General features: G+C 40.7%; 1 protein-coding gene across 1 annotated transcript in view; it reads right to left on the bottom strand.

Moving 5' to 3' along the window:
* Positions 1–538: 538 nt before the first annotated feature.
* Positions 539–21,517, bottom strand: part of ABI1 (abl-interactor 1) — a gene marked incomplete at its 5' end in the record, with an annotated part of 55,684 nt that continues 34,705 nt past the window's right edge. Inside the window, 9 exons of the mRNA XM_010018619.1 lie at positions 539–1,432; positions 3,146–3,331; positions 7,527–7,613; positions 10,433–10,609; positions 12,270–12,350; positions 13,512–13,612; positions 15,662–15,802; positions 19,063–19,163; positions 19,897–19,911. Coding sequence (XP_010016921.1) covers positions 1,257–1,432; positions 3,146–3,331; positions 7,527–7,613; positions 10,433–10,609; positions 12,270–12,350; positions 13,512–13,612; positions 15,662–15,802; positions 19,063–19,163; positions 19,897–19,911 — 1,065 coding nt within the window. The remainder of the gene's footprint in view (positions 1,433–3,145; positions 3,332–7,526; positions 7,614–10,432; positions 10,610–12,269; positions 12,351–13,511; positions 13,613–15,661; positions 15,803–19,062; positions 19,164–19,896; positions 19,912–21,517) is intronic.

Here is a 21,517-nt window from a genome sequence, read left to right as displayed (position 1 = left end):
ATTTACACAGTACATTCAATACCCTCCTAGAAGTCTGCTTTCAAGTCCCAGACACACTCCTCTTGCAGTAATTATCCAGTACCACCACATTCCTTCTCAAGGTTCAGCCACAGAATTTGTGGAGCAGGGAAGTGCATCATCTCTGTCTCTGTCCATGCTCCCTTAAGGCAGTGGCCAAGTTCCTGCTGTGTATGTTCCCCCTTTGTCACATCTTGCAGGCAGCCTGCCGCCTCTGCTTACTGGGCACATTGCCACTGGGAAACATCAGTTACAGATGTCCAACTTCCTGCATCTAGGTAACTAGATTCAATCGAGAATCCTTGCTAAAATTAATTTGGGAAGACAAGAACTTTTAAGAGTATGTATAAATGTGTAATTCAGGTTTCATATCTAATTTATTCGCCCTCTGTCAGTGGTAAAGTCACATTACAAACATTTGCTTTTTAGAACATTGCCTGGGATAACACAGATGTGATTTTGCTACGTTAGCATTCCAAACTTCTTTGCCAAGCCAACCAACAAAGTAATGGACAAGACCTTTGGTTCACTTATATATTTATGAATGGAAAAAGTCATAATGTAAATTTACTCATTAAAAAAACTTGGGTACAAATTACACATACATAAGACCACCCATTTTTTGATTCACATGGACACCTTAGACCCAAACAACTCATTGAAATAGACTTTAGTGAGAATACTCCAGGTAAAGATTACAACAATTGGAAGCATCTTGGATTTTTAAAAAAGTATATTTCAATACATAAGTTTGTATGCATGCTTTAAACAAATATAGTTCAAGAATGAGCAAAGAGTCTAAACAAAAAGAAGTATGACCAGCACTAACATTAAACTTCTCATCCAGATTTTAATATGTTAGTCTAACGTAGTGTTAGTTACCATGCTGTACTGAAAAATGTAATGGCACAATCTGATCATGGTTCATTAAATATTATACCCTACTTCCCCAGAATATTTAGGCTGGTCATAAAATTAACAATGCATAAGTAAATAAGTATAACCAGTTATAGACAGTTGCTTGTTTTACAAATTGCCATCAGGTAAGACATACTGTCTCCAGAGACTCAGAGAGATGGACATTCAATCATACCATTAAAACAAACAGTATGGCCTGAAGAAATGGGCACATTTTTATTTGAAAGTATATTAAGACAATTCTGTTAGCTTTAGTTACCCTTGTAAATAATCATGGTATGACTGAATACAGGACCCAACTTGAAAAAGCAAAGGATTTTTTAATCGGCATAGTGCATGATTGATTCAACGTAATTCCCAGGAAACAAGCCAGTTACTCGATTGCAAACTCCTTCATACCAGCCGTCATCATTCTTCTTTATCACATAAATGATTGCACCCTCCATAAATGACAGCTCATCGTCTTTGTCCTTTGTATAGTCATATATAGCAACAACTGTGGATTGAACAGGGACACATTTAGCATTTTACTCATAGCACCAGCATTAAAGAAAAATTGTACTTCAAAAGAATGCTAAAAGACTAGTTTGCTATCCTGGGATCTTCCATAACCGGTTCACATGCTTTCCCTATTGAACTTTATATCCAGAAGATGAAATTTCACTTTTCTCACAACATTAGCTAACAGTAAGAAGCAGGTGGTCACTATACTTAATGCTCAATTGAACTACCGAGAAAGGGGTACACTTGACTGCAACTCAGTAAAGTGAAGTATGTGGACACTTAAAAGCCATATGAAATAACTGACTCCATGAGTGTGACATCACTTGTGGTTGGATTACCTCAAAAGCATATAGATCCCTGGACAGGGATCTCTTGATGAGAGAGAGCCTGAAAACCCACGAATTAAATAAATAAATTCTGTAGAAATGGACCAACAGAAAAAGAATCTAGGCTGTGGCCCCTGCAGCTCAATAGCATGTACTCCTGTATGTCCTCCTGTGAACAGCTGCTGAACACCACTGTACAGAAATGGATACTCTTTGCGACAGAGCTTCTCTGCGACTGGAAGTTTTAGTGTTACTTTTCAAAGAGGTGCAATGAGTTGCAAATATTAAAGTTACTGCAGCAAAAAGCAGAAGCAAATTTACAGCAGCAACAACTATTTTTCAGTACCCACTTGGTGAATACATTACTCTTCCCAACTTCCAACTCATTGTGTGCAATTAACAAAGCAAAGATCTGCCCAAGTAAATGTCACCACCAATAAGACTGGAATTAAAAACTATCGCTGTGAATACACAGACTTTGGACATCACAGCTTTACCCTTCCAAACAGTTAACATGGCTTTATGCAATTGATCAGTTTTATGGATTTTAAGAGCCTACCACTTTACATATACACACATATGCTTGGAAATCTGATGTGTTAATGCCTAGGAAATAATGACGCTGTGTATCAGTTACTGTCATCCCACGGGTATGTGCTGCACACAGTCCAGCTCAGAGCGCAGATGGAACTTGGCGGTTCTGCTGGGACAGGACAGGGTGTCACAGGCACCCTGCCCCATCTTACAGGCACTACTGTACCAGCCAGACCATGGGAAAACTGGCAACCTTGCTGTTGACAAAATGGTCGTCGTCAGAACACAGACAACTCTACAGGCAGGAAATTGGCATCTCAATTATTCATGGGAAGAGACATTTACTATATGAGTTCATACCTAAGCACAGTTTATCGTCTGCTGATACAGAGTCACTAGGAAGTCTCCAAGGAAGCCTCACTACATCTTACAGTTGAAAGTCTAATGATCCACTCCAGCTATCTAGTTTGATGGGATAAACACAGCTCAGACTTCCTGGCCTTTTTGCAAAACTATTTCTAGATGATTGCCAGCAATCCCAAGATAGCTACAGAGTCCGGCAGCTCAGCAAAGATGAAAGCCATCCCATTTACATCTGCTCCTCATAATGAAAGATTTCTTTTTTAATCCATTCTAGAATGCTTGAAGGTATTTTATAATCCTTTTAAAGAAGGATTATATTTTATCACATTAGGTATAGCCACTGACAAATGAAGAAAAGAATGGTTTGAGGTCTGACTTAGCAGGGACAATGACTGTTTTCAGACCCAAGCAAAGGCCTTCGTTCCCTTCAGATAGCATTAACTTCTGATACTGCAGTAACAGAGCTGCAACACTTCTCTTACCTTTCTCTATATAGTTTTTAGGTGCCCAGGCAGGATCTCCATCTGCATAGGGATCGCTGTACTGGACAACAGCGGCCTCCTCATCCTCATAATCCACGGGGGGTGGGGGTGGAGGAGGAGGAGAGTCATCGAACATCGGCATCTCGTCGGGAGGCGGTGGAGGGGGAGGAGTCGGGCTATCGGCAACTAGAAACATTTGGAGATTAGTTTTTTCCTTCAAACCAAACCAGTGTGGAGATGCAAACAAACCTGAGGCTGTACACTGTAAATAAACAGGGTGGGGGACAACACACACAGCATGCACTACACCACCATGCACTGATTAGAAACAGAGGCTTTGTATTAACAGCTACAACACACAACTACTTATTATTAGTGGTCAAATCTATGTATAAATGCTACTAGAGTCGAAGCACATGCTGCAGGGCATAAGCTGAACACCAGCAGAGAGGAAAGCTTCCTGCCCGGACGCCCATGCGCTATGGGGCAGCTGCAGCGGTTAGCTATGGGAGGACTCCGAGTGGCACCCTCTGAGCCAGGCAGCAACAGGCCTCTGGGCTGGACCAGCAGCTTGATTATTTTTTACCAAATCCTTCGTCTACAACAGTCAATTCAATTTATTTCTGAACACTGTTTCCTTGGATTCCTTCTCTCTCAAAGCTGGCATTAAGGCGACAAAAAGATCTGCTATAGATCACCGTAGGAAAACAGGAGAGAGACTAGTATTTAAGATTTAACCAGGTAAGAGAAAGCCAAGTAATCCTTCTGCAGAAGAAAAGCTTTGTACAGATCCTTATCCTGCAGCCTAGCTTGAGTGTGTGCACATATCCAGGATTCAATTAATAAATGGAAACCTACAACAGGCAGCTGCTGCTCTTGGGGAAAAAAGTGCTCAAGGAATTAAGTGTATAATCCAAAATGTCAAATCCCTGCCCTGAGATTCTCCAATCAGCGCAATCAGAAGTTGCTTTGGGAAAAAGAAAAAGAGAAAGGCATTATGGTACAAATCACTCTTAAAATCAGTTCATCAAATTAGGTTTTGGTCACATTCACAGCAGCTGGCAGCAAAAGAAAGATGCAAGACATCAAGTCATTTATCCTATTCCTTAGGAATTGTGGTCCACTAAATACAGACCTAGATGTAGGCACTACAGAGCCAGAAGTTACTGAAAGGAAGCTATTGTCACTATACTCAACTATTAGCAATACAGATTTAATTAGAAGAGATTTGGGAGTCTGCACATTGAAAACAGGCTGCAAACCACTGCTCTGGAAAGGGTTTGACTTGAAGGAGCCATCAGGCTGGGCACGTGCTCCAGAAAGTGTAGCTCCAGCACATAACACTAATTTTGAGAAGAAAGCCAAGCTGCAGGGCAAGGGAAGAACAATACTGAGTGAAGCTTTAGCTACTGCTGGTTACAATGCAGCGGAGATTAACAATCAGGTTTCTGCTTGCTTTAATGCTCTTTACTGTCACCTGGCCAGTACTCCAGCAATGACTAATCTTTGCTCTTCAGCCACATGACAAAGGGGCTTGAGCATAGCTCCCATGTCCTAGCTGGGTCAGACTGGCTGTAGTGGTATAGGGGAAGCCAAATCTCCGGCTGCAAGGGGGCTGAGGCCAGCAAGAGGTGCTGGGGCAGAGGCTGCCTCAGCCCTGGAACCCAGGCTGCTCTCTGCCCCTTGACAAGCTAGTGCTATTCTTCACCTGCAAGGCCAACTGCTCTTCAGCTTGACCAGCTGAGCTGTATTCCCCACAGCCCTCTCCATCAGCAAGACTGGCTGCCACTGTATTAGCGATTCCTCTCCCATACAGAAGCCCATTTGTATCACTTGGGGACAGACTAACAAAGTCTTTGGCTGAGTGAATGCTACATCTTGCCTGTGTTACTGAACAGCACTCACAGGCAGGCTTCATTAATCCACCACAGACACATGACAGCACTGTTTATGAACAGATGGGTTTTGTGTAGTAGTTTCGGCACATCTTTCACAAAATTTATTTCTCCCCTTAATTTTTGTCTGCAGCCAGGATAAACCCCGGTATTGAAACAACAATCCTGTGAGATCTTGAGAAATCCTTACCTTAATAAATGTAAAAAGTTGTATTTATTCAACAATGAAGTTGGTTATTTGAGAAGAGGGCAGGAAATGCAAGTGTGAAAGCACCAACACATACCCTGAGATGCAGTGCAGAAAACTGCATGCTTTACAAGGAAACATTTAAAACAGTTCAACTTCACATTTAAACAAGGGGAAAAAACGGAACAGAACATTAGACAAGTGCCACCCCAAGGAAGTTTCCCCCCTATCTCAGATTTTAATCTAAAATATTCCTAGTTCTGAACTGAAAACAGGCAGGCTGTAGAATAGCATTACTTTTGCTAAGGGAGGAAAAGAAGAAAAGCATACAGAAAACCACACTAAATAAGAGAGGGTAAAAGGACCAGTATTTATACATCTCCAAATCGAGACATCTTCTCTTGTATGTATTCACATCCCTGTTCTCTAAATGGGGACCAGCAGACTCCTTTTGAAAGGCCTGAGTGCGACAATACAGCAATTCACATCACATCAGTTGTCCCTGGGCACAGGACACACTGTAAATCCTCTCTGAAGGAGATACCCACAGTTTGGGCACAGGGCGCAGGAAAAAAGAACAGGAGTTGCATAGTTTCTAAGCTCTGTGTTCTTACCCTCTGAAAGAAGACCACAGAGCAGAGGATGTTGTTTTTCCAACCCACAACTGTCATAGCAAGGAGAAGACAAGCCTACCCACGTGTCTCCCTAGCTCCACTCCCCCGGAGACTCCTTGCAGAAGATGAGACAGATGAAAGTCTAGCACACAATGCCAAAACCCAACAACAGCCTCCACAAGCCAGTCCCGCTGAGTGTGTGCACAGACTGCCTGCCACACGCGCCCCTGCCTCTGAAACGAGGCGGCGGCAGCAGCTCAAACCCATACTGTTGTTATGTAACTGTCAAACCCGAGGGACTGGTAAAAGGGAAGAAAAACTCTAAAAGAACTGTTCCTAAGACCAGATTTCAAACTTCAGCTGTTTTTGCTGCAATCTCGTTCACAAGTCAGCTTGCATTTTGCTGTTGCACACACAAGCAAGTCTGTCCCCTTCCCTTCTGCTCTCCCCAGGGCTGTGTCATCTCCAGGAGGAGAACAATACTTGGAACAATTCAGAAGCATGTGTCAATTTTGTCAAGCTTACCTTCAAGTGAAGGCATGCTGCAACCTCCATCCTCAGTAGGTTTACCTCTACACTTTGAATTTTGGAAAGGTTCATCAACACAATTTTGTGACTTACTACTCTACATCAACATGACTCTTAACAATGTTCACCAAGCACAACACCAAAATATCTTCTTTTTGAATGAGAACCAGAGACATGCCTCCTATCTCCAGGGGTATCCTCAGAACATGACCACTTAAAAGCTCTAATGGGAAGCTGAACAGCAGCACTAGTGAGATCTGGGACCGCTAAAGCTATGCTGGAGCTATGTAGCTACTATGTAGTAGTAGCCACTGAGATCCTAGGAAACTCCACTAAGGCTCACAAACACTTCAGAGACATTTTGTATTTACTTTGTGCCCTATCTACACTGCATTCATTCTGTGGTTTACAGAACTTCAACTACTCCTACAGCAAAGATCGCCAGATCAAGGAACACAACTTTATCCCTGCACTAGCAGTTGGGACAGTAATGGTAAAAGCAGAGTTACCAGAATAAAAAACCTTGCAGCACAGATCATGGCCAGGGAGCATATCTCTCTCAAACCTAACAAGCAGAGAGCTGTGCTGCAAGAAGCTCAAAATGGAAATCTGCCTAGGGAACAAAGAGATGGAGAAGAAAGACTGCTGAGAGGAGAAATACCTTACAAGCTCCTTTGTAATGGCATTAGGTCATAAAACTGCACATTTTCAGTTGACTGGACAGCTTCCTGAAAACTACTACAGTACTAGAATCAACGGTTACACAGGACATATTTTGACAGAGTACATAAGCCTTTCTTAATAACAACTAATCAATTATCCCTAGTGAAAGCGCCTCAGGCAGGATGATTCAACATGAAATTAATATTTTTAATTAAGATAGATTTCTATATTCACACCAAGCATATGCCACGGATTTCACACTATTTCTGTAACAAATTTGCAGTTCAGAACTTAAATGGGTCAGTAATAATCATGCACGTGTTATAAAGTATTGAAGAGCGTGCCCTTCAGCTCCAATAGCGTATTGACACTAGAATGCAAGATGGTATTAGCTTCTGGAAAAGGAAACAAAATAAGAGTCTGACTTGCCAGCCATGCATGCTAGAAGAAAGAGTAGGCTCTACCCTTTAACAGCTCAGCTTGTCCAAACTTACTGTTTTCCTGCACCCTGGCCACGAAGCCTGTGAGAGGTATCTGTGGAGTCAACTGAGGCATAGGGGGAGGGGGTGGAGCAATAGAAACTGGTAGCAACACACACACAATATCGGGGCAAGTCAAACAGACAAAGGAAAAAAAAAAAAAAGGAAACAAACAAAAGCAGCCGTCAGTAACGAGGACCACAAAACAAAGTATGTAAAGAACAACAAGAACACACACACACGAGAACCTCCTTCAAAAGCTAGTGTTTCCAACAGGGCTGAAGTTGTGGTTTGCCAATGGAGGATCAAAAAGCAAAGCATGCCCCTGTGTTCAGCTGAATAAAAAGCCAAGCGCAGGCTGCGCATCTGGAAGCTCACAGTGTGTGCGTGTGAGGGGACTTGCTCTGCTTCACTTGGGGAGCGCACAAAGCTGAGCTGTCCGTCTTGCTGCCAAATAAGCTTTACTGCTATTCAGTAGTTATCTTTTCAAAGTACACTACTTGAAGTAGAGGCAATTTTCACAGGATTCTGGACTCCTACTCTGAAATAAGAGTAGGGTTGCTACCTCCAGTGCAGCAATGAATATGAATACATTCATACAGAGAACACCTCCCGTAATTTTGTTCTGCTGGGACAAGGGGCACTGGGTTGGCTCTACTATGCTTTTGTTTTACGTACAAAAAGGGACCTTCTTGCTTGTTGGTAGGAAAACCAGATGGATTTAGAGCAGAATGGAGCTTTATTCTAAGTCGTCTGTGGTTAGAAGGCACTCAGCAACCTAAGTTGCTGAGAGAGACTGGCAATGACTTCAACAGCTACAACTGCCTACACTAGCACACCGAGTTCCCCATGAAGCACTTTAAAAGCTCATCTTCTCTGAAATATGTACCCATTTGGTGAGTAATGACATGAGACACATGGCACCAGTGCTCAAAGATGCTGGGCTGACAGGCGAGATGTTCAACTCTTCCCTCTACAGGTAGGAAGGAGGCATGATAGCAGTAGGGCATGCCATTCAAAATACCAGCTCTGCCAGCACATGTCCCCATGAAGCAGGGGAAAAAATAAAATAAATAGAAAAACCAACAAAATATCAACTCATCTGTTTACATCATGCTCCTTCTCAATGGAATTCCTCTTGCACTGAAGCAGAGAAATGCCTGTGAAGGTGGGAATTCAGCAGTGTAATCCAGTTGGAACCAGATTTGAAAGAGGTTCTGTACTTTCAAGTAAGCAACAGTTTTAAATAAAGCCATAACTAAGATTAATGTTTGATGAATAAAAATGGAGCATTTAGTTCTTTAGAAAACCAATAATCAAATAAACTGTATGGGAGAAATGATCAATAAAAGAAGGAGAACAAACAGGTTTCTAACAAAACTGAAGTAAACCGCTAAGAAAAAGCAGAGTATTTTATAACATGAAAAGTAAAACCTAAAGGGAACATGGGACCTGGGTTTAATGTCAAGACAGTAGCATCAAAAATAAAAAAAATAATTAAAAAAAAAATATCACCAGTTACAGAAACAGAGGAATAGTTTAAAGTAGAAAGACACCCATCAAAATACTGTTTAAAAATGTTGGCAATCAGTATTTTGAAAACACCAGAAAGGCCAGATTAAGGAACAGCACCTGCATTTGAGCAAAAAATTGCTTTGGACAAATGTAAATGTTCAGAAACAGTGGTGTGCACAGCATTTAAGACAACAATTTCCATAAGAAAAGCCCTGTTTATTCAATAGAACACAACAGTTCAAACGGGAATGAGCTTCAGCTAATATGGTGAATTAATTTGGGGGAACAAGAGTGTGGAGGAAAAGGAAGGCCAGTACAGGTGAGAGAGTAGGAGGAAAATCAGGATTGGGCAGAAAAAAAAAAGATAGATACTGTGTCTGCATACAAAAACGCTTTCTGATAAACGTAATACTTCTCAACCACTGAGAAAATTCTTCACTTCAGTGTCTCAAACATTTTATGTGCATTCTTTCCTTAAGAGCAAGTACTCAACAGCGAACACTGGTCCAAAGTGATCTTCAGCCCAATCATCAACATTTCTTGTTACAAGAAATATCACTGAAGTTTAAAGAGTTGGTACTCTGGCTGAAGAACGTCACCAGAAATCCTTAGAGGACTATCACTCCTCTATGTGTATCTGGTCAAAATCCACGGAAACGGCAAGGAAGAGGTTCCCTGATAGAAACAGCTTTCTACCAACTCTCAAGTAGATCCTTATTTTGCAGATCTTTCTGCAGTGAACCTCATTTGCCTGGCTGGGTAGGTAAGCAGGATGCTGCTGACTCAAACCTGCCCATTTGCCCATGGCATCCATCCCTTCCCTCATTCATCTCCATCTGTACTACTACTAGTGTGGAAGCACAGAGGAGGAGTCTGCTAAAAAGAGACTGAGCTCTTCTTTAACAGTCAAGTTTAAAACCGAGAACAAAGGAGAAATTTGGAATCAGGAAAGGATTTATGAAAGAGACAGAGACAGACAGGAACTGTGTAATGGGAAAGGTTTGTTAAATGAGCACTGTGCTGTGACCATTTTTGCCACTAGCCCAGTAGTGGAGGGACTGTACTACAACTATATTGAGTCTCCTGCAAAAAAATTGTGGTTTTAGTTTATGTTCTCCAAGCACACCTGAAATGCTAAGTATAATGTGCCTGTAATTAGGTAGGCAATCATAATAATTTCTTGTCATGAGTAACAGCAAACAAGTCAGAGGGGAAAACAGTATAATTGCATATAGTGCAATCACTATACAGCTTCAGTATGGTTTTTCTTGTTTGTTTTTCCTTCTATTTTAGGAAAGAAAGCAGTAATCTGATTGATGCTCTTCATAAACGAATTAAAATGCCATGCATGCTTTTACAATCATTTTGCTCAAAACAGTTTGTGATTTCAGAGCTCAGAAGCTTACTTGAATTTTGAGAATAAAGAGGCCCGCCATTAACATGAGGTTGAGCAGAAAATGGGGCAGTCACAGAAGGGTTCCGTCTGTATCCACCAGAAGATGCTGAAGAAGTGGTAGAGTTGTGTCGCGAGATTTGCCTGGTCATTGTGCCATACTGGGAACCAGGAGCTGAACCAGGAGCAGCTGAAAAGTATTAGCCAGAGGAACCAAGGAAAAGACTTAAGCAGAGCATTACTTGGGACAGAATGCAGAAAACAGAAAAAAGCCCAGACCATGGGAAATACTTGATTACAGGTCTCCAATAATTTAAGGCCAGTAACAGGAAATCAACAGAAAACAAACATCCCTGTTATAATCAATACTGAGAAAAAACCCCACGCAGGACATAAACTGACACTCATGTAAAGGGCATTTGAGAAATACTGAGAACTACTTTTGAGAGACTGGATTGGACTGGAAAATTGAATCAGCTTCCAGCTACTAAGCATATCTCAATAATTCTACACACAATACCCTTTATTAAGAAGCACAGAGGGAAAAAAAAAATCCACATTCTGCTCAAAGCAAACATTTTCCATTGTGAACCAGAACTTGTCTCCAATCTAATATAAAAAAAAAAAAAAAAACACTTTAACAAAACAGTAAAACAAATGTCATGAGCTTCAGACATTTGGCACATTTATCAATCATATTTGCTGGTTGTGCTTCTATATTGATAGAACTTGCACTAACAAATCAGAATCACCAATGCCAGCTGACAGAAAGACATTCTTCAGGAAGAACACCCATTTTTACCTTCCACATGCTGCTCCACAGACTTCAAGGTTAATAAACCAGTTTAAGTTCTCTTTTGGATTAACTTCTGACAGAGAAATGAATCACACCTTGCAAACTAATGAATCTCGTATGTTGAGGTCACACAGATCAACGCTATTTTTAAATGCAAAAATTGTTTTGCAGTAAAACGTTTTGTGCTTCTATATACATATGTATCTTATATAAATATAAATAAACATACACAAAAATGCACGCACACACACACACAAACAGTATGTGATCAGAAGTTTGCAGTCCTGTAATGCTATCCAAAGTCACTGTTGATTAACACTTCATTAAGGGAAAGTGCAAATGGTTACGTGGGTCAAAGCCTCCAAAGCTAGTTTCATAACGCAATCCATGAATTTTGTCATCAGCCTGTGATGGGGAAGGGTGGGGTATTTTTTCCTGTCTGTTCCGAAAAGTGCTACTTTTAGATCCCATCCTAACAGCTGTATGTAATGCCTGAAGCAATTTTGCAAGAACTGTTAGTTCATATCCTCAAGTCTTCCAGTTGCCGCCTGCCTGCAGCATCACAGAATCAAACCTAAGTCACTGTGATGGACACTTCTGCTTTTCAGTCACCGTATGTCCACAAGATAGAAGACACAGATCACCCTTACACATCAGCTACCATTTTTAAGCCAGCGAGCAACTGTTGTGGCTTAGTTTCGGCTGCAGGAGTGACACAACAGAATACCAATATTCAAATTGATTTTGAGTTTTTATAGATCAGACTAATTGGATCTTAGCTTTACTGGGAACAGAGATTTCAAGCAACTGATTTCAAGCCTTTTCCCCATACCTTATGCATTTACCTTCAGAGGCTTTAACCACAGGAAATTAGTGGAGATTAGATTTGCTTAATAATAAACAAACAAAAATGCACAGAACTGACTTTTATACTAAAATCATGTAGACCCCAGAACAAAAGAAAAAATACCACCCTCACTAAGTCCATTAGGAGGAGGTGATTATTGATTATGCAGCATGACTGCAATCACTTCAGCATTGATGCAAGTCTCACCTATCAGACTGCCCATCGGGAGAGGTGGTGGCAGTGGTGGTGCTGGCAAGGGTCCAGGAGGAGGAAGAACAGAAATATGAGCTAATAAAATAGTTTATATTTCCAATTAGGCCATATTATTAAAAATAAATTAAAAAATAAAAAATAAAAGAAAGCATGGGCACTTGATAGGCTTCCAAAATAAATACAAAAGTTCAACTTCTGCCAACTGGTACAAACTCAGGCCCTGATCCTACGCAGGGTTCTGTACCTGCAGCTCTTTATTCCCATTGATTTTTATGGGATGCCAGGCAATAGTAAGATTTCATGCCTGTTTTACCACTGCAGGATCAGAAACACCTGGGAAAGGAAAGCCTATATGTGAGTATGTGAAGACTTTTCATCTGAGGAAGAGAAATTTAAGAGGTGTGATAGCAAAACTACATTACACCGAAACTCCGCTGTTTACTTGTGCAAACTAGCTTACAAAATACACTGCTAGTAAACAAGCGACTGAGTTGGTTTGTTACCAAAATAATAATGCTGCCTGCTTATTATTTAGAAGGGTTCTACACATTCTCACCATTATCATTCTTAAAGACAAGGTAGTATGCTTTTGATGCTGAGAAATCCTGCATGGTTCTCATTTACTCCTGTGCTACCTCATACACACTAGTTCTGCCTCAATGATCTCCACCACAGCTTAGCAACTTCAGCCTGTAACTGTTGCATAAGCAACACTGGCGGATAAGCCCGAATTCTACTACTAGCAGTGTTTTCATAGGTCATCTTCTGCGTTTTAACACAGAGACTTTCACTTGGTTTCAAAAAAAGAAAAAAAAAAACCAACCAACCAACAAAACATGTACTGGCAGATGGTAAAGTTAGCAGGCTATTTCAGAAGGCACTTCCCATCAAACATAAAGGCATCCAGAAAAGCCAAACTGTAGATAGGCATTTAAAAATACACTTAAGCTTTAAAAGGCTACACCTCTCTCCTCCTCTCCCCTTCCCACCTTGATTATCTTGTAAAAACATAGACTGACAGAGGTGTTTTAACCATCTGCTATTCTGTAAATGATTCTTCTGCAGGTACTTTTGGTAAAAAAATTACAACTTTAAGTCTCCCTCAGAACTTGTATTTCCTGACTAGAACTGTGCTTCAGGACAGTTTCTACCCCACCATATTCAGTCAAAATCCCTCTGCAAACACAAGTGAGTGGTATTACAGCCGTAAGCTAACATGGGAGGAGTCCCACATACCTGGTCCAATGGTTGGCGGTGAAGGCGTAGGCACGGCAATGGGAATGCCAATACTGCTGCTTCCACTGTTCTCTCGACTGCCACTTCCTCCACTACTACCGCTACAAAAGAAAACCACAAGTATTAGCACAGCATTTCCTACAAAGGCCTATGAGCACTCACACTTGTGTGAGCTCTGCCAGGCTAACTCAGTTATGGACTGTTGAGAAAACCCCTATAAAATGCCTCTGTCTGTACCTACAACTGCATACAGCTCATCAAGCCTGGCTGCATTACACCCCTAATAAATTAGCTAAGCTGATAAACATTGTTATGTATACAATGTCTAATTAAATTCTTCAAAAATAAAAAGGTAAGCAACCATACCAGTTCTAGCCAATGGAGTAACAACTGCAGGAGTAGCTCAGGGGCCTTGCAATAATTTAAATTAATAAGCTGGGGCTGCAAGAACTCATGCCTAAACTATAAATAATTATTTAAGATTATTTATGCTGTCAGACGAAGGAACATTTCCTTTGCTCAGAACAGACGTTTAGACTGAGAACTTTTTAACTGAGAACAGCCACGACAAACCAACTGGGGGAGGGTGTGGTGTTGATAATATTCTGTATATTTTAACACTCACCCTGCTCATGTACACACTTTTTGTGTATGAGAAGTTTGTTTCCATGATTTCTGAAAGGTAACTGTACAGCCAGGTCACAATTTGTTGAATTGCTGTTACATGAGATACACATCAGAGGCCAACAATACAGATTTTTACAGAATGTACTTCTAGTGAACTACTGGATAACGCTTCTACACATGTCTTTGGAGGCTGTAACACTTCCTTTAATTAAGGGAGCTGAAAAAGAATCAAGATTCAGGTGGAATCTGTTCTTACTCTTAGCCAAGAGCAGTCCTTAGGCCAATACTTGAATTTACATGGATTAAATGGATAATAAAAAGAGAACTAATAGTCAAGATGTTTTGAAGCCAGAACACCATTTTAACTCATCCATGTTAATTAAAGAGTACTCACTAATGTTAGAATTTATTTACCATTCCTGGAAGGCTGCAAATCAGTGCTGTCAAGAGTCAAGCACAAATCATTCAAATGTATCTTAAGAAAGTAACACTGCTACAAAAAATAAAATTGGTGATCTGAAATGGAAGCCAAGATAATTCCTTCAAAATTAGTGTTCTGTCTGCTGACGATCTTGATCTTGTCACCATGGTTGCAGCTGAACTTCTAACTGCAGTCTACATAAAGGAAGATCTTGTGAGACAAAGAGTAGGGAGCATTCACAGTAGCCAGCTAAACAGATTAACAAGATCTCCATTGCAGCCAGACTTAAAAGTTATTTCATTCTGACGCTATACTGAATTCTTGTGTCTGTTTTTCCCCCTGCACAAGCTGATGCTAAAAATCAGATTGAAAAAAAATGGTCTCTCTGAAGAGGCTCAGAGAAAGATCCAGCTTTGCAATTCAAGGAAAAAAAAAAAAAAAAAAAAAAAAATCACATGACATTGAAAACAAGAAGTGAGGTACATCTGGAGCACCCTTCTCACCCAAAACATACACTACTCTTTCATCAAAGCCCTTAAGCATGCAGAAACAACTGGCTGATGCCAATACCTGCTCTGTGAATAGGTTTTATTTTCTACTTCTATCATGCACTGATTATAAGCATTAAGCTTTAGCCAAAAGAAAACAATTGGCTCTTTCTGACTACCTTCATCACAGTGTTTCTAATCAACAGAAATTTCCCTTTGTAATCAGTGGTCTTGAAAACAAACAAAAAAAGCCCAAGAATATTTTAGGCTAAGGTTAATAATGCAGCTTTCAGCCCATGAGGGCCCATCACTACCCTACCTTGCAACTGTATAAATTTTGAAGGTTTTTTTATTCTTGCGAAACAGATGCCATAGAACAAAATAAACTGATTATATAAAATAAGGCCTGTGGTTATGGAAGTTGCTAGATACCATGAGGCTTCTACAGAGTATGATGACACTTCTACATCGTTAGAGAAGTCGACAATACAGCTAATAACTCACCTTTCGCCTCCCAACAAAAAGCCAACAGGCACAAAGCTTCAAAGCTTTTGTGACTTTAGTAAGCATCAGTATGCCAGGCAGGGAAGAGCTACAGAGAGAAAATGCTTTACCTGTGTGTTCTTGGTCTCTGGTTCAAGGAAGCCGTCCTTCCTGGACTGTGCTGACTGCCCAGTCTGGCAGGACTTGTCATGTAATCATTGGGGACTGTTGGCGGCTTGACTGGCTCCAGGGTTTTGTAAGGAGTATTTCGTCTGGTCAAGGAAAAGATTTGAAGACAGAAGGATAAAGGATCAGAAGATCAAAAGCACAAATGAATGAAGCAGTGAAGCCATTTGTTTTCTTAAGTTTTCATGAGAGATCACTGCACAGTGACCCACATTATAGTATATTAAACAAATTCCACCAGGTGGGATAGACAGGTCACATTTGACTCTCTAAAGTGCTCATCCATACAAGTTGGCCTGCAACATGATAAACTGGTTAAAAAAGCCTAAACTAAATTTATCACCCAAAATATATTCTTTAAACTACGTAACACACAATAGTTATATCCACATAATATTCTGGGGTTACCTTCCAGTACACTGCACATGACAAACTTTCACTGTAACAACTTCCTCTCCCCCACACATTGCCTCAATTGGAGCTTCACTGTCTCTATTTTGCAGCCCAAGAAAGTGAAGCCCAGAGACTTCTAAGATGACCTAGCAGGCTGCATCAAGTCAGAAATACAACACAGATCTTTCGAGATCTATTTACCAGATCCATTACTGCCTTAAGAACAGTGCATTTATTGTACTGAACTGCAGAGGTCTTCAGTTCTCACCAGTAACTAAGAGATCGCTTGCAAGACATGGAATCTGGCAATGCACCAGCTAAGCAAAAACAAAAATACTAAACTACTGGCATTTAATCGTTTCTTCAAATACTGGTTGTAACCAAGTTGGTCGAGTTGTACAGCTTCCTGGTATTTTAAGAAACTTACTGACTTCGTTTTTACAGTATGGAATGCAACAGTCCTGAATTTTAACTGTAATATTTTATTATTACAACCTCTCAAAGAGAAATTCTTGTAATTGTTTGCATGGACTGTGGTGTTTGTAAATTAGTTTGTCTATATAAAGAACTTCAGCTGATTTTAATATGCAGACTGCCACCACCTATAGATCTGCCAAAAGAGATCAGTCGTGGGGAAAGTAAAGAAACCTTGTGTTCCAATTGTAAGAGATAAAGCCCTAAACACTGCCGAATAAAGCGATATGCAGGGAATATTTTAAATGTGCTTCCAACAGGAATAACTTTGAAAACTAATGTTTTAAAATATTCTACCTTGGAACAGACTGGCAATAGGAACTAGTCCTTAGCTCGTTGGTACTATTAATTTTGCCTGTACAATTTAAAAACATAGTCAAAAGCAAAGGCCCACTACATCCTCAGGTTCAGCTATGCCTCAGTTTCTCCTCTGTTCTTAGCTTCACTGAGGAACTCAAACTCATAAGCACCAGAGAAGTTAAAACCTATTTCTTTCCATCACTCAAGTCCAATCCTTCCCTCTGCTCTTCTGCCAGCCTTACGCAGAGGAGGAAAACACTATTTCCTGACACTGCCCAGTGCTCCCCACCTAACTGCCCCCAGTGCTTCACTGCAGTCCTGATGGCCAGTAGCCACCAGGGAGAGCTACAAGGAAGCCAAGGCCAAGCTCTGACCCAGGACCCTCAAGACACCACTGTAACTACTCCCTCCATCCAGCCCCAGCAATTCACTCGTTCTCCCGTGATACTTCTAACCTGAGCATCCAAGCTTTTCCATTGTCTTTCCCTGGTCTGGTGAAGACATCCCTGCTTTCTGCAGTCTCTTTCCCCCTTCAACCCACACAATGTCTGTGCAGGACTCCCTCCTCACCATATTCTTTTAGACAGTCCTCCTTGGAGGGACAAGCTGCACAATTAGGCAGCACATACTTAAAGGTCCATGTTACACACCAAGCTCCTCCTGATTTTACACGCTTATCTCTGTTTTCTGGATCAAAGGGAGAAGAGTATCCTTGCAGTTTCTAGCAGTTTTTCTGCATATATTAGGGAAACAGTCATGCCTATGATATTTCATGCTTTGGCAGAACACGGCTGCTCAAGACAAGAGCTGTACTTCCTGAACAAGAAGGGCAGATACAAATCTCTTACAAACCCACATTATTCCTCCCCCTCAGCCAACTGCTGCCTCTTGTCAAGCTCATCTGGAAATGACATTCAGCTGATTAATCCTTATCAGGCATCAGCTAAGGCAACCAAACAGCTCCAGCTTGATCAGGGGGGAGTATGAGAGAGAAGCAGCTCACCAGTACATCAACACGGCTGTTTCACTAGCAAACATCCAAGAGAACATGAAAGTGCTACCCAGCTTCCCAGGGCTGATAAACAACTCTTTCTCAGCTGGGATAAGAGAGACAATTGGAATACTGATTGCATGCCCTTGAGCAATGGGAATTTTCACAAAACACGCTGAGGAAACCTCTAGGGTAATTTCTCTGCAGAACACACAACAACCACTGCTATCGTGAAGCAGCAAAGCATAAATCAGGATTAGAAATCACTAAGTCTTCAACAAAAGGAGTTGCTGCTTCTAATTTTCCTTCACCATTGCTTCTGATCCCCATCCTGTTCTGTCTCGTTGTTCCTCATTTTCCCAAGCTCTCTACCAGACATCATACCTGAAGCCAACACAATCATACCAGCCAGCTTTACTGTGCCTCAGCCCCCACAGCATAAAAGAAAGATCGAGTGTGACAAATAGAAGGTCTTGTTTAGGATACCTTTTGGAAGATGATGCACAGTTGGACAGACAAAGCCATATGGCACATGCTCCGAGCTTCTCAAGTATTAATATTTCGGTCTCTAGCAACAACTACTTGCTGGCACACCAAGATAAGCAGATTTCACTCCCCACAGATGCACAAGAGCAAAATAGATGCTATGGCAGGCAGGGAACTCTGGTCACAGTGGGACTCGAGAATAGCAAAATCCTTCCTCATATAAGCATAAAAACACACAAGCCTGAGAGAATCAGTGTTGCCAATGTGTTCACAATGCAACAAATTTTGCTTAGATAATGCAATAAATAGGGCACAAAGAGCCATTTCATACCTCTTGTAATACTGAGAAACGAGTGGACACAAACAATTCTTTCCCCTACTGAAGTTAAAGCCTTTTTGATCTTTTGTGTCATTAAGGTTTTCTTCCCAAAAAATCAGGAATAACAGTAGCCTCCTCATTTAGCCGTATCTATAATAAACCCTTCCCCCATGAAAAAAAAACAAACCCAAAACATTCTTTCAAAAGATCATACTGAAAATGAGAGAGTCAATGCAGCTGAAAGGGTTTATATGGAGAAGGTGCTTGTGTATTTTGCTAACAGAAGTGAGAATTGCCCTCTATCCACGTATTTAAGAAACACCATCATCATCACAATTAGAACTTCGATGACAGAGGCTGGACCAAGCAGCCTCCATTCTTACCCCAGAGTTCCCCGGCCTGACATGGGAGGACTCGGTGGTTTTTGTGTAGGCGGATTTGTTCTTGACAAGGTGCCAGTTCTTGCAGGCTGGTTATTTCCATGCTGAAATAAGGGAAAACAGGGTTTTATTTTTATAACAGAGCAGCTCTGTTATTGACAGCTTTTTTTTCTTTTCTTTTTTTTAAGTGTAAGGATTTGAAGTGAGAATTCCCAGACAGCTGTCAAACAGCAAGTTTTCAGCCACACGTAAGACAGATACCAGTAAATACAAAATGTCTAAATACAACCTTGAAGTTATTTTTGCTATTAATTTACAGCAGACATCAGGAAGGTAGGTAATTGACGGGTTCATGCAAAAATCTCTTATATCCTCTTTTCTTTAAAGGGAAACCACATTTGTGTTCACCTCCATTCAGATGTTAATAATTTAAATCAAACTTTAACGCTGACAGTACAGTCAGCATGGGCCCAGAATTTCTCAATTTGCCCCTGCTATTTGACTAGCAGAGTCATTCATGTTGTCTGGGAAGTCTCCTGCAAAAAAATGTCAGTGAAGGGGATCAAGGCATCTACTGAATTCAGAGCAAAGCACTACATGTGTTAGAGAAATTAATGTATCTATGTATAAATGCAGATGTCAATGTATCACAGATATATTGACACACGGTAAATGCTGTAAATAAAAACGATCCAGTATAGCATGTTTAATCTAAATATCCTATGGAAAGCAGAGGAGAGCATAAGAGAGCGCTAGTTTTCAGTTTTAATGGCTCCGCAGCCTCTACTATGAGTCACGTGAGGCACTGTGGGTCAAAGGAGAAATAACACTTCTTACCTTGGCTTTTAGCCACTTAACGTTGGCAAAAAAGGGGGGAAAAAGGTAGAAATTAATGGCAGATCCATCACAACTGGTAGGACAGGTTAAACTACAGATAATCACATTTTTTAAAAGTCATTTGTGTCTACTGATAATTAGCTACATCCACGTACACTAACAGCAATTTTTACTGCCTCACTTAAGTCATTGAAAGTTCTGTGTCTGACTAAGTGACTACAGGAAAAACACTTGTGACAAAATGAAGTTTAGCTAAGCTTTGCCAGATTTGTTTGCCAGGCTGCTCATGGGCAGTAAAGGCTTGAAAAGCCGTTTGCTGACCATTCAAGTTCAAACCCAGATCAATGCTATTTCAGTGGCAACGTGCACTTAAGAATTACCCAAGAATTCATTCACAAAACCACAATTTCAGCTGTATGGTGCAGAATAGGCTTGCCTGTTGTTTTGACACTTAACCTTCATGTGTTTTGAAGAAACCCTAGCTGCTGCATTGAACGGTAAATAAAGAAAAGGGAGCTCTCGAACAGGATGAGCAGCAGCGCCTTTCACCTCTGGTTTATTGATTGAAATCTGACTCAAGCCAGCACAGTGCTGGCTGCTCAGAACTGTGTTGGCAGTGCTTTAATGATTGTTATTCTGAAATTTTAGCTCTTAGAATCAAGTCATTATATGACTCCACTATATCATTTTTACAGCCTTCATGACTGCAGAGGGAAATAAAGTCCGATAACTTGGGCTCATAAGGAAAACGAATGCAACATTTTACATAAATTCAAGTTTTCTCTTGATTTTATTCAGGGGCAGGACTCATGTTTTTGAATGGGGAAAAGGTAAGCTAATACAAACACCCAAAATATAAAATAGTCCAAATGCTTTTTCTGAGGTTGTTTGTAAATCAACTGTCACATGCAGAGCAAGCCTCCTAACACACAGCTCTTCAAACCATGGTTTGCATCTTCTCCTCCTCCTTCTCAAAAAAACACAGACTAGTTTAAAGGCATCCATGAACTCAGGAAAAATAATTAAAACATGCTATGCAGCAATGTGCATATGTGAGATTTTTGACAGGGTCTGCAAAAACACTGAAAAACAGCTGGGACTTACAAATCAAGAGAGATTGAAATCCACTGCCCTTAAGCTATTCATATTACAACAACAGAAACACAAAAACCTGCTCCAAAATTCAAGTGAAAATGTTTAACTGTGGTAAGTAAATTTGAAGGTCATCCCATTCACTCCCAGTCTGAGCAGAGGTTCATCAGCAGAGCAACAGAACTAAGGAATTAAACCACCTCTGTTCCTACATACTTATTTCATGGATAAACACGAAGGTTCAGCTTCCAGGATGCCAGGGTACTATTATATTTTTAAAACAGGCTTTTAGCAATGAAATTTGCTTTCCCCTCTCACAGGAATATGTGACCCTTCCCCTTACTTCACCAGTTGCCAAGGGCAATGGCATAATACAAAGAATTTGTTAAAAGAGACCAAAAAGTGAAACTCTTGGTCCCATCCCTCCACAGCAGCTGTAGACAGAAACCTTTTGAAGGTTTAAAAGGAAGGGTGGCATGGTTTCTTACCCAGCCTCTACGACTAAATTTGCATTCCTCAAAAACATAAA

This window comes from Nestor notabilis, unplaced genomic scaffold (genome assembly GCF_000696875.1).
Source record: "Nestor notabilis isolate BGI_N333 unplaced genomic scaffold, ASM69687v1 scaffold13867, whole genome shotgun sequence".
In the NCBI taxonomy this organism is placed as follows: domain Eukaryota; kingdom Metazoa; phylum Chordata; class Aves; order Psittaciformes; family Psittacidae; genus Nestor; species Nestor notabilis.
The sequence above is the reverse complement of the archived record's forward strand: the minus strand, read 5'-3'. Positions and strand labels throughout refer to the sequence as shown.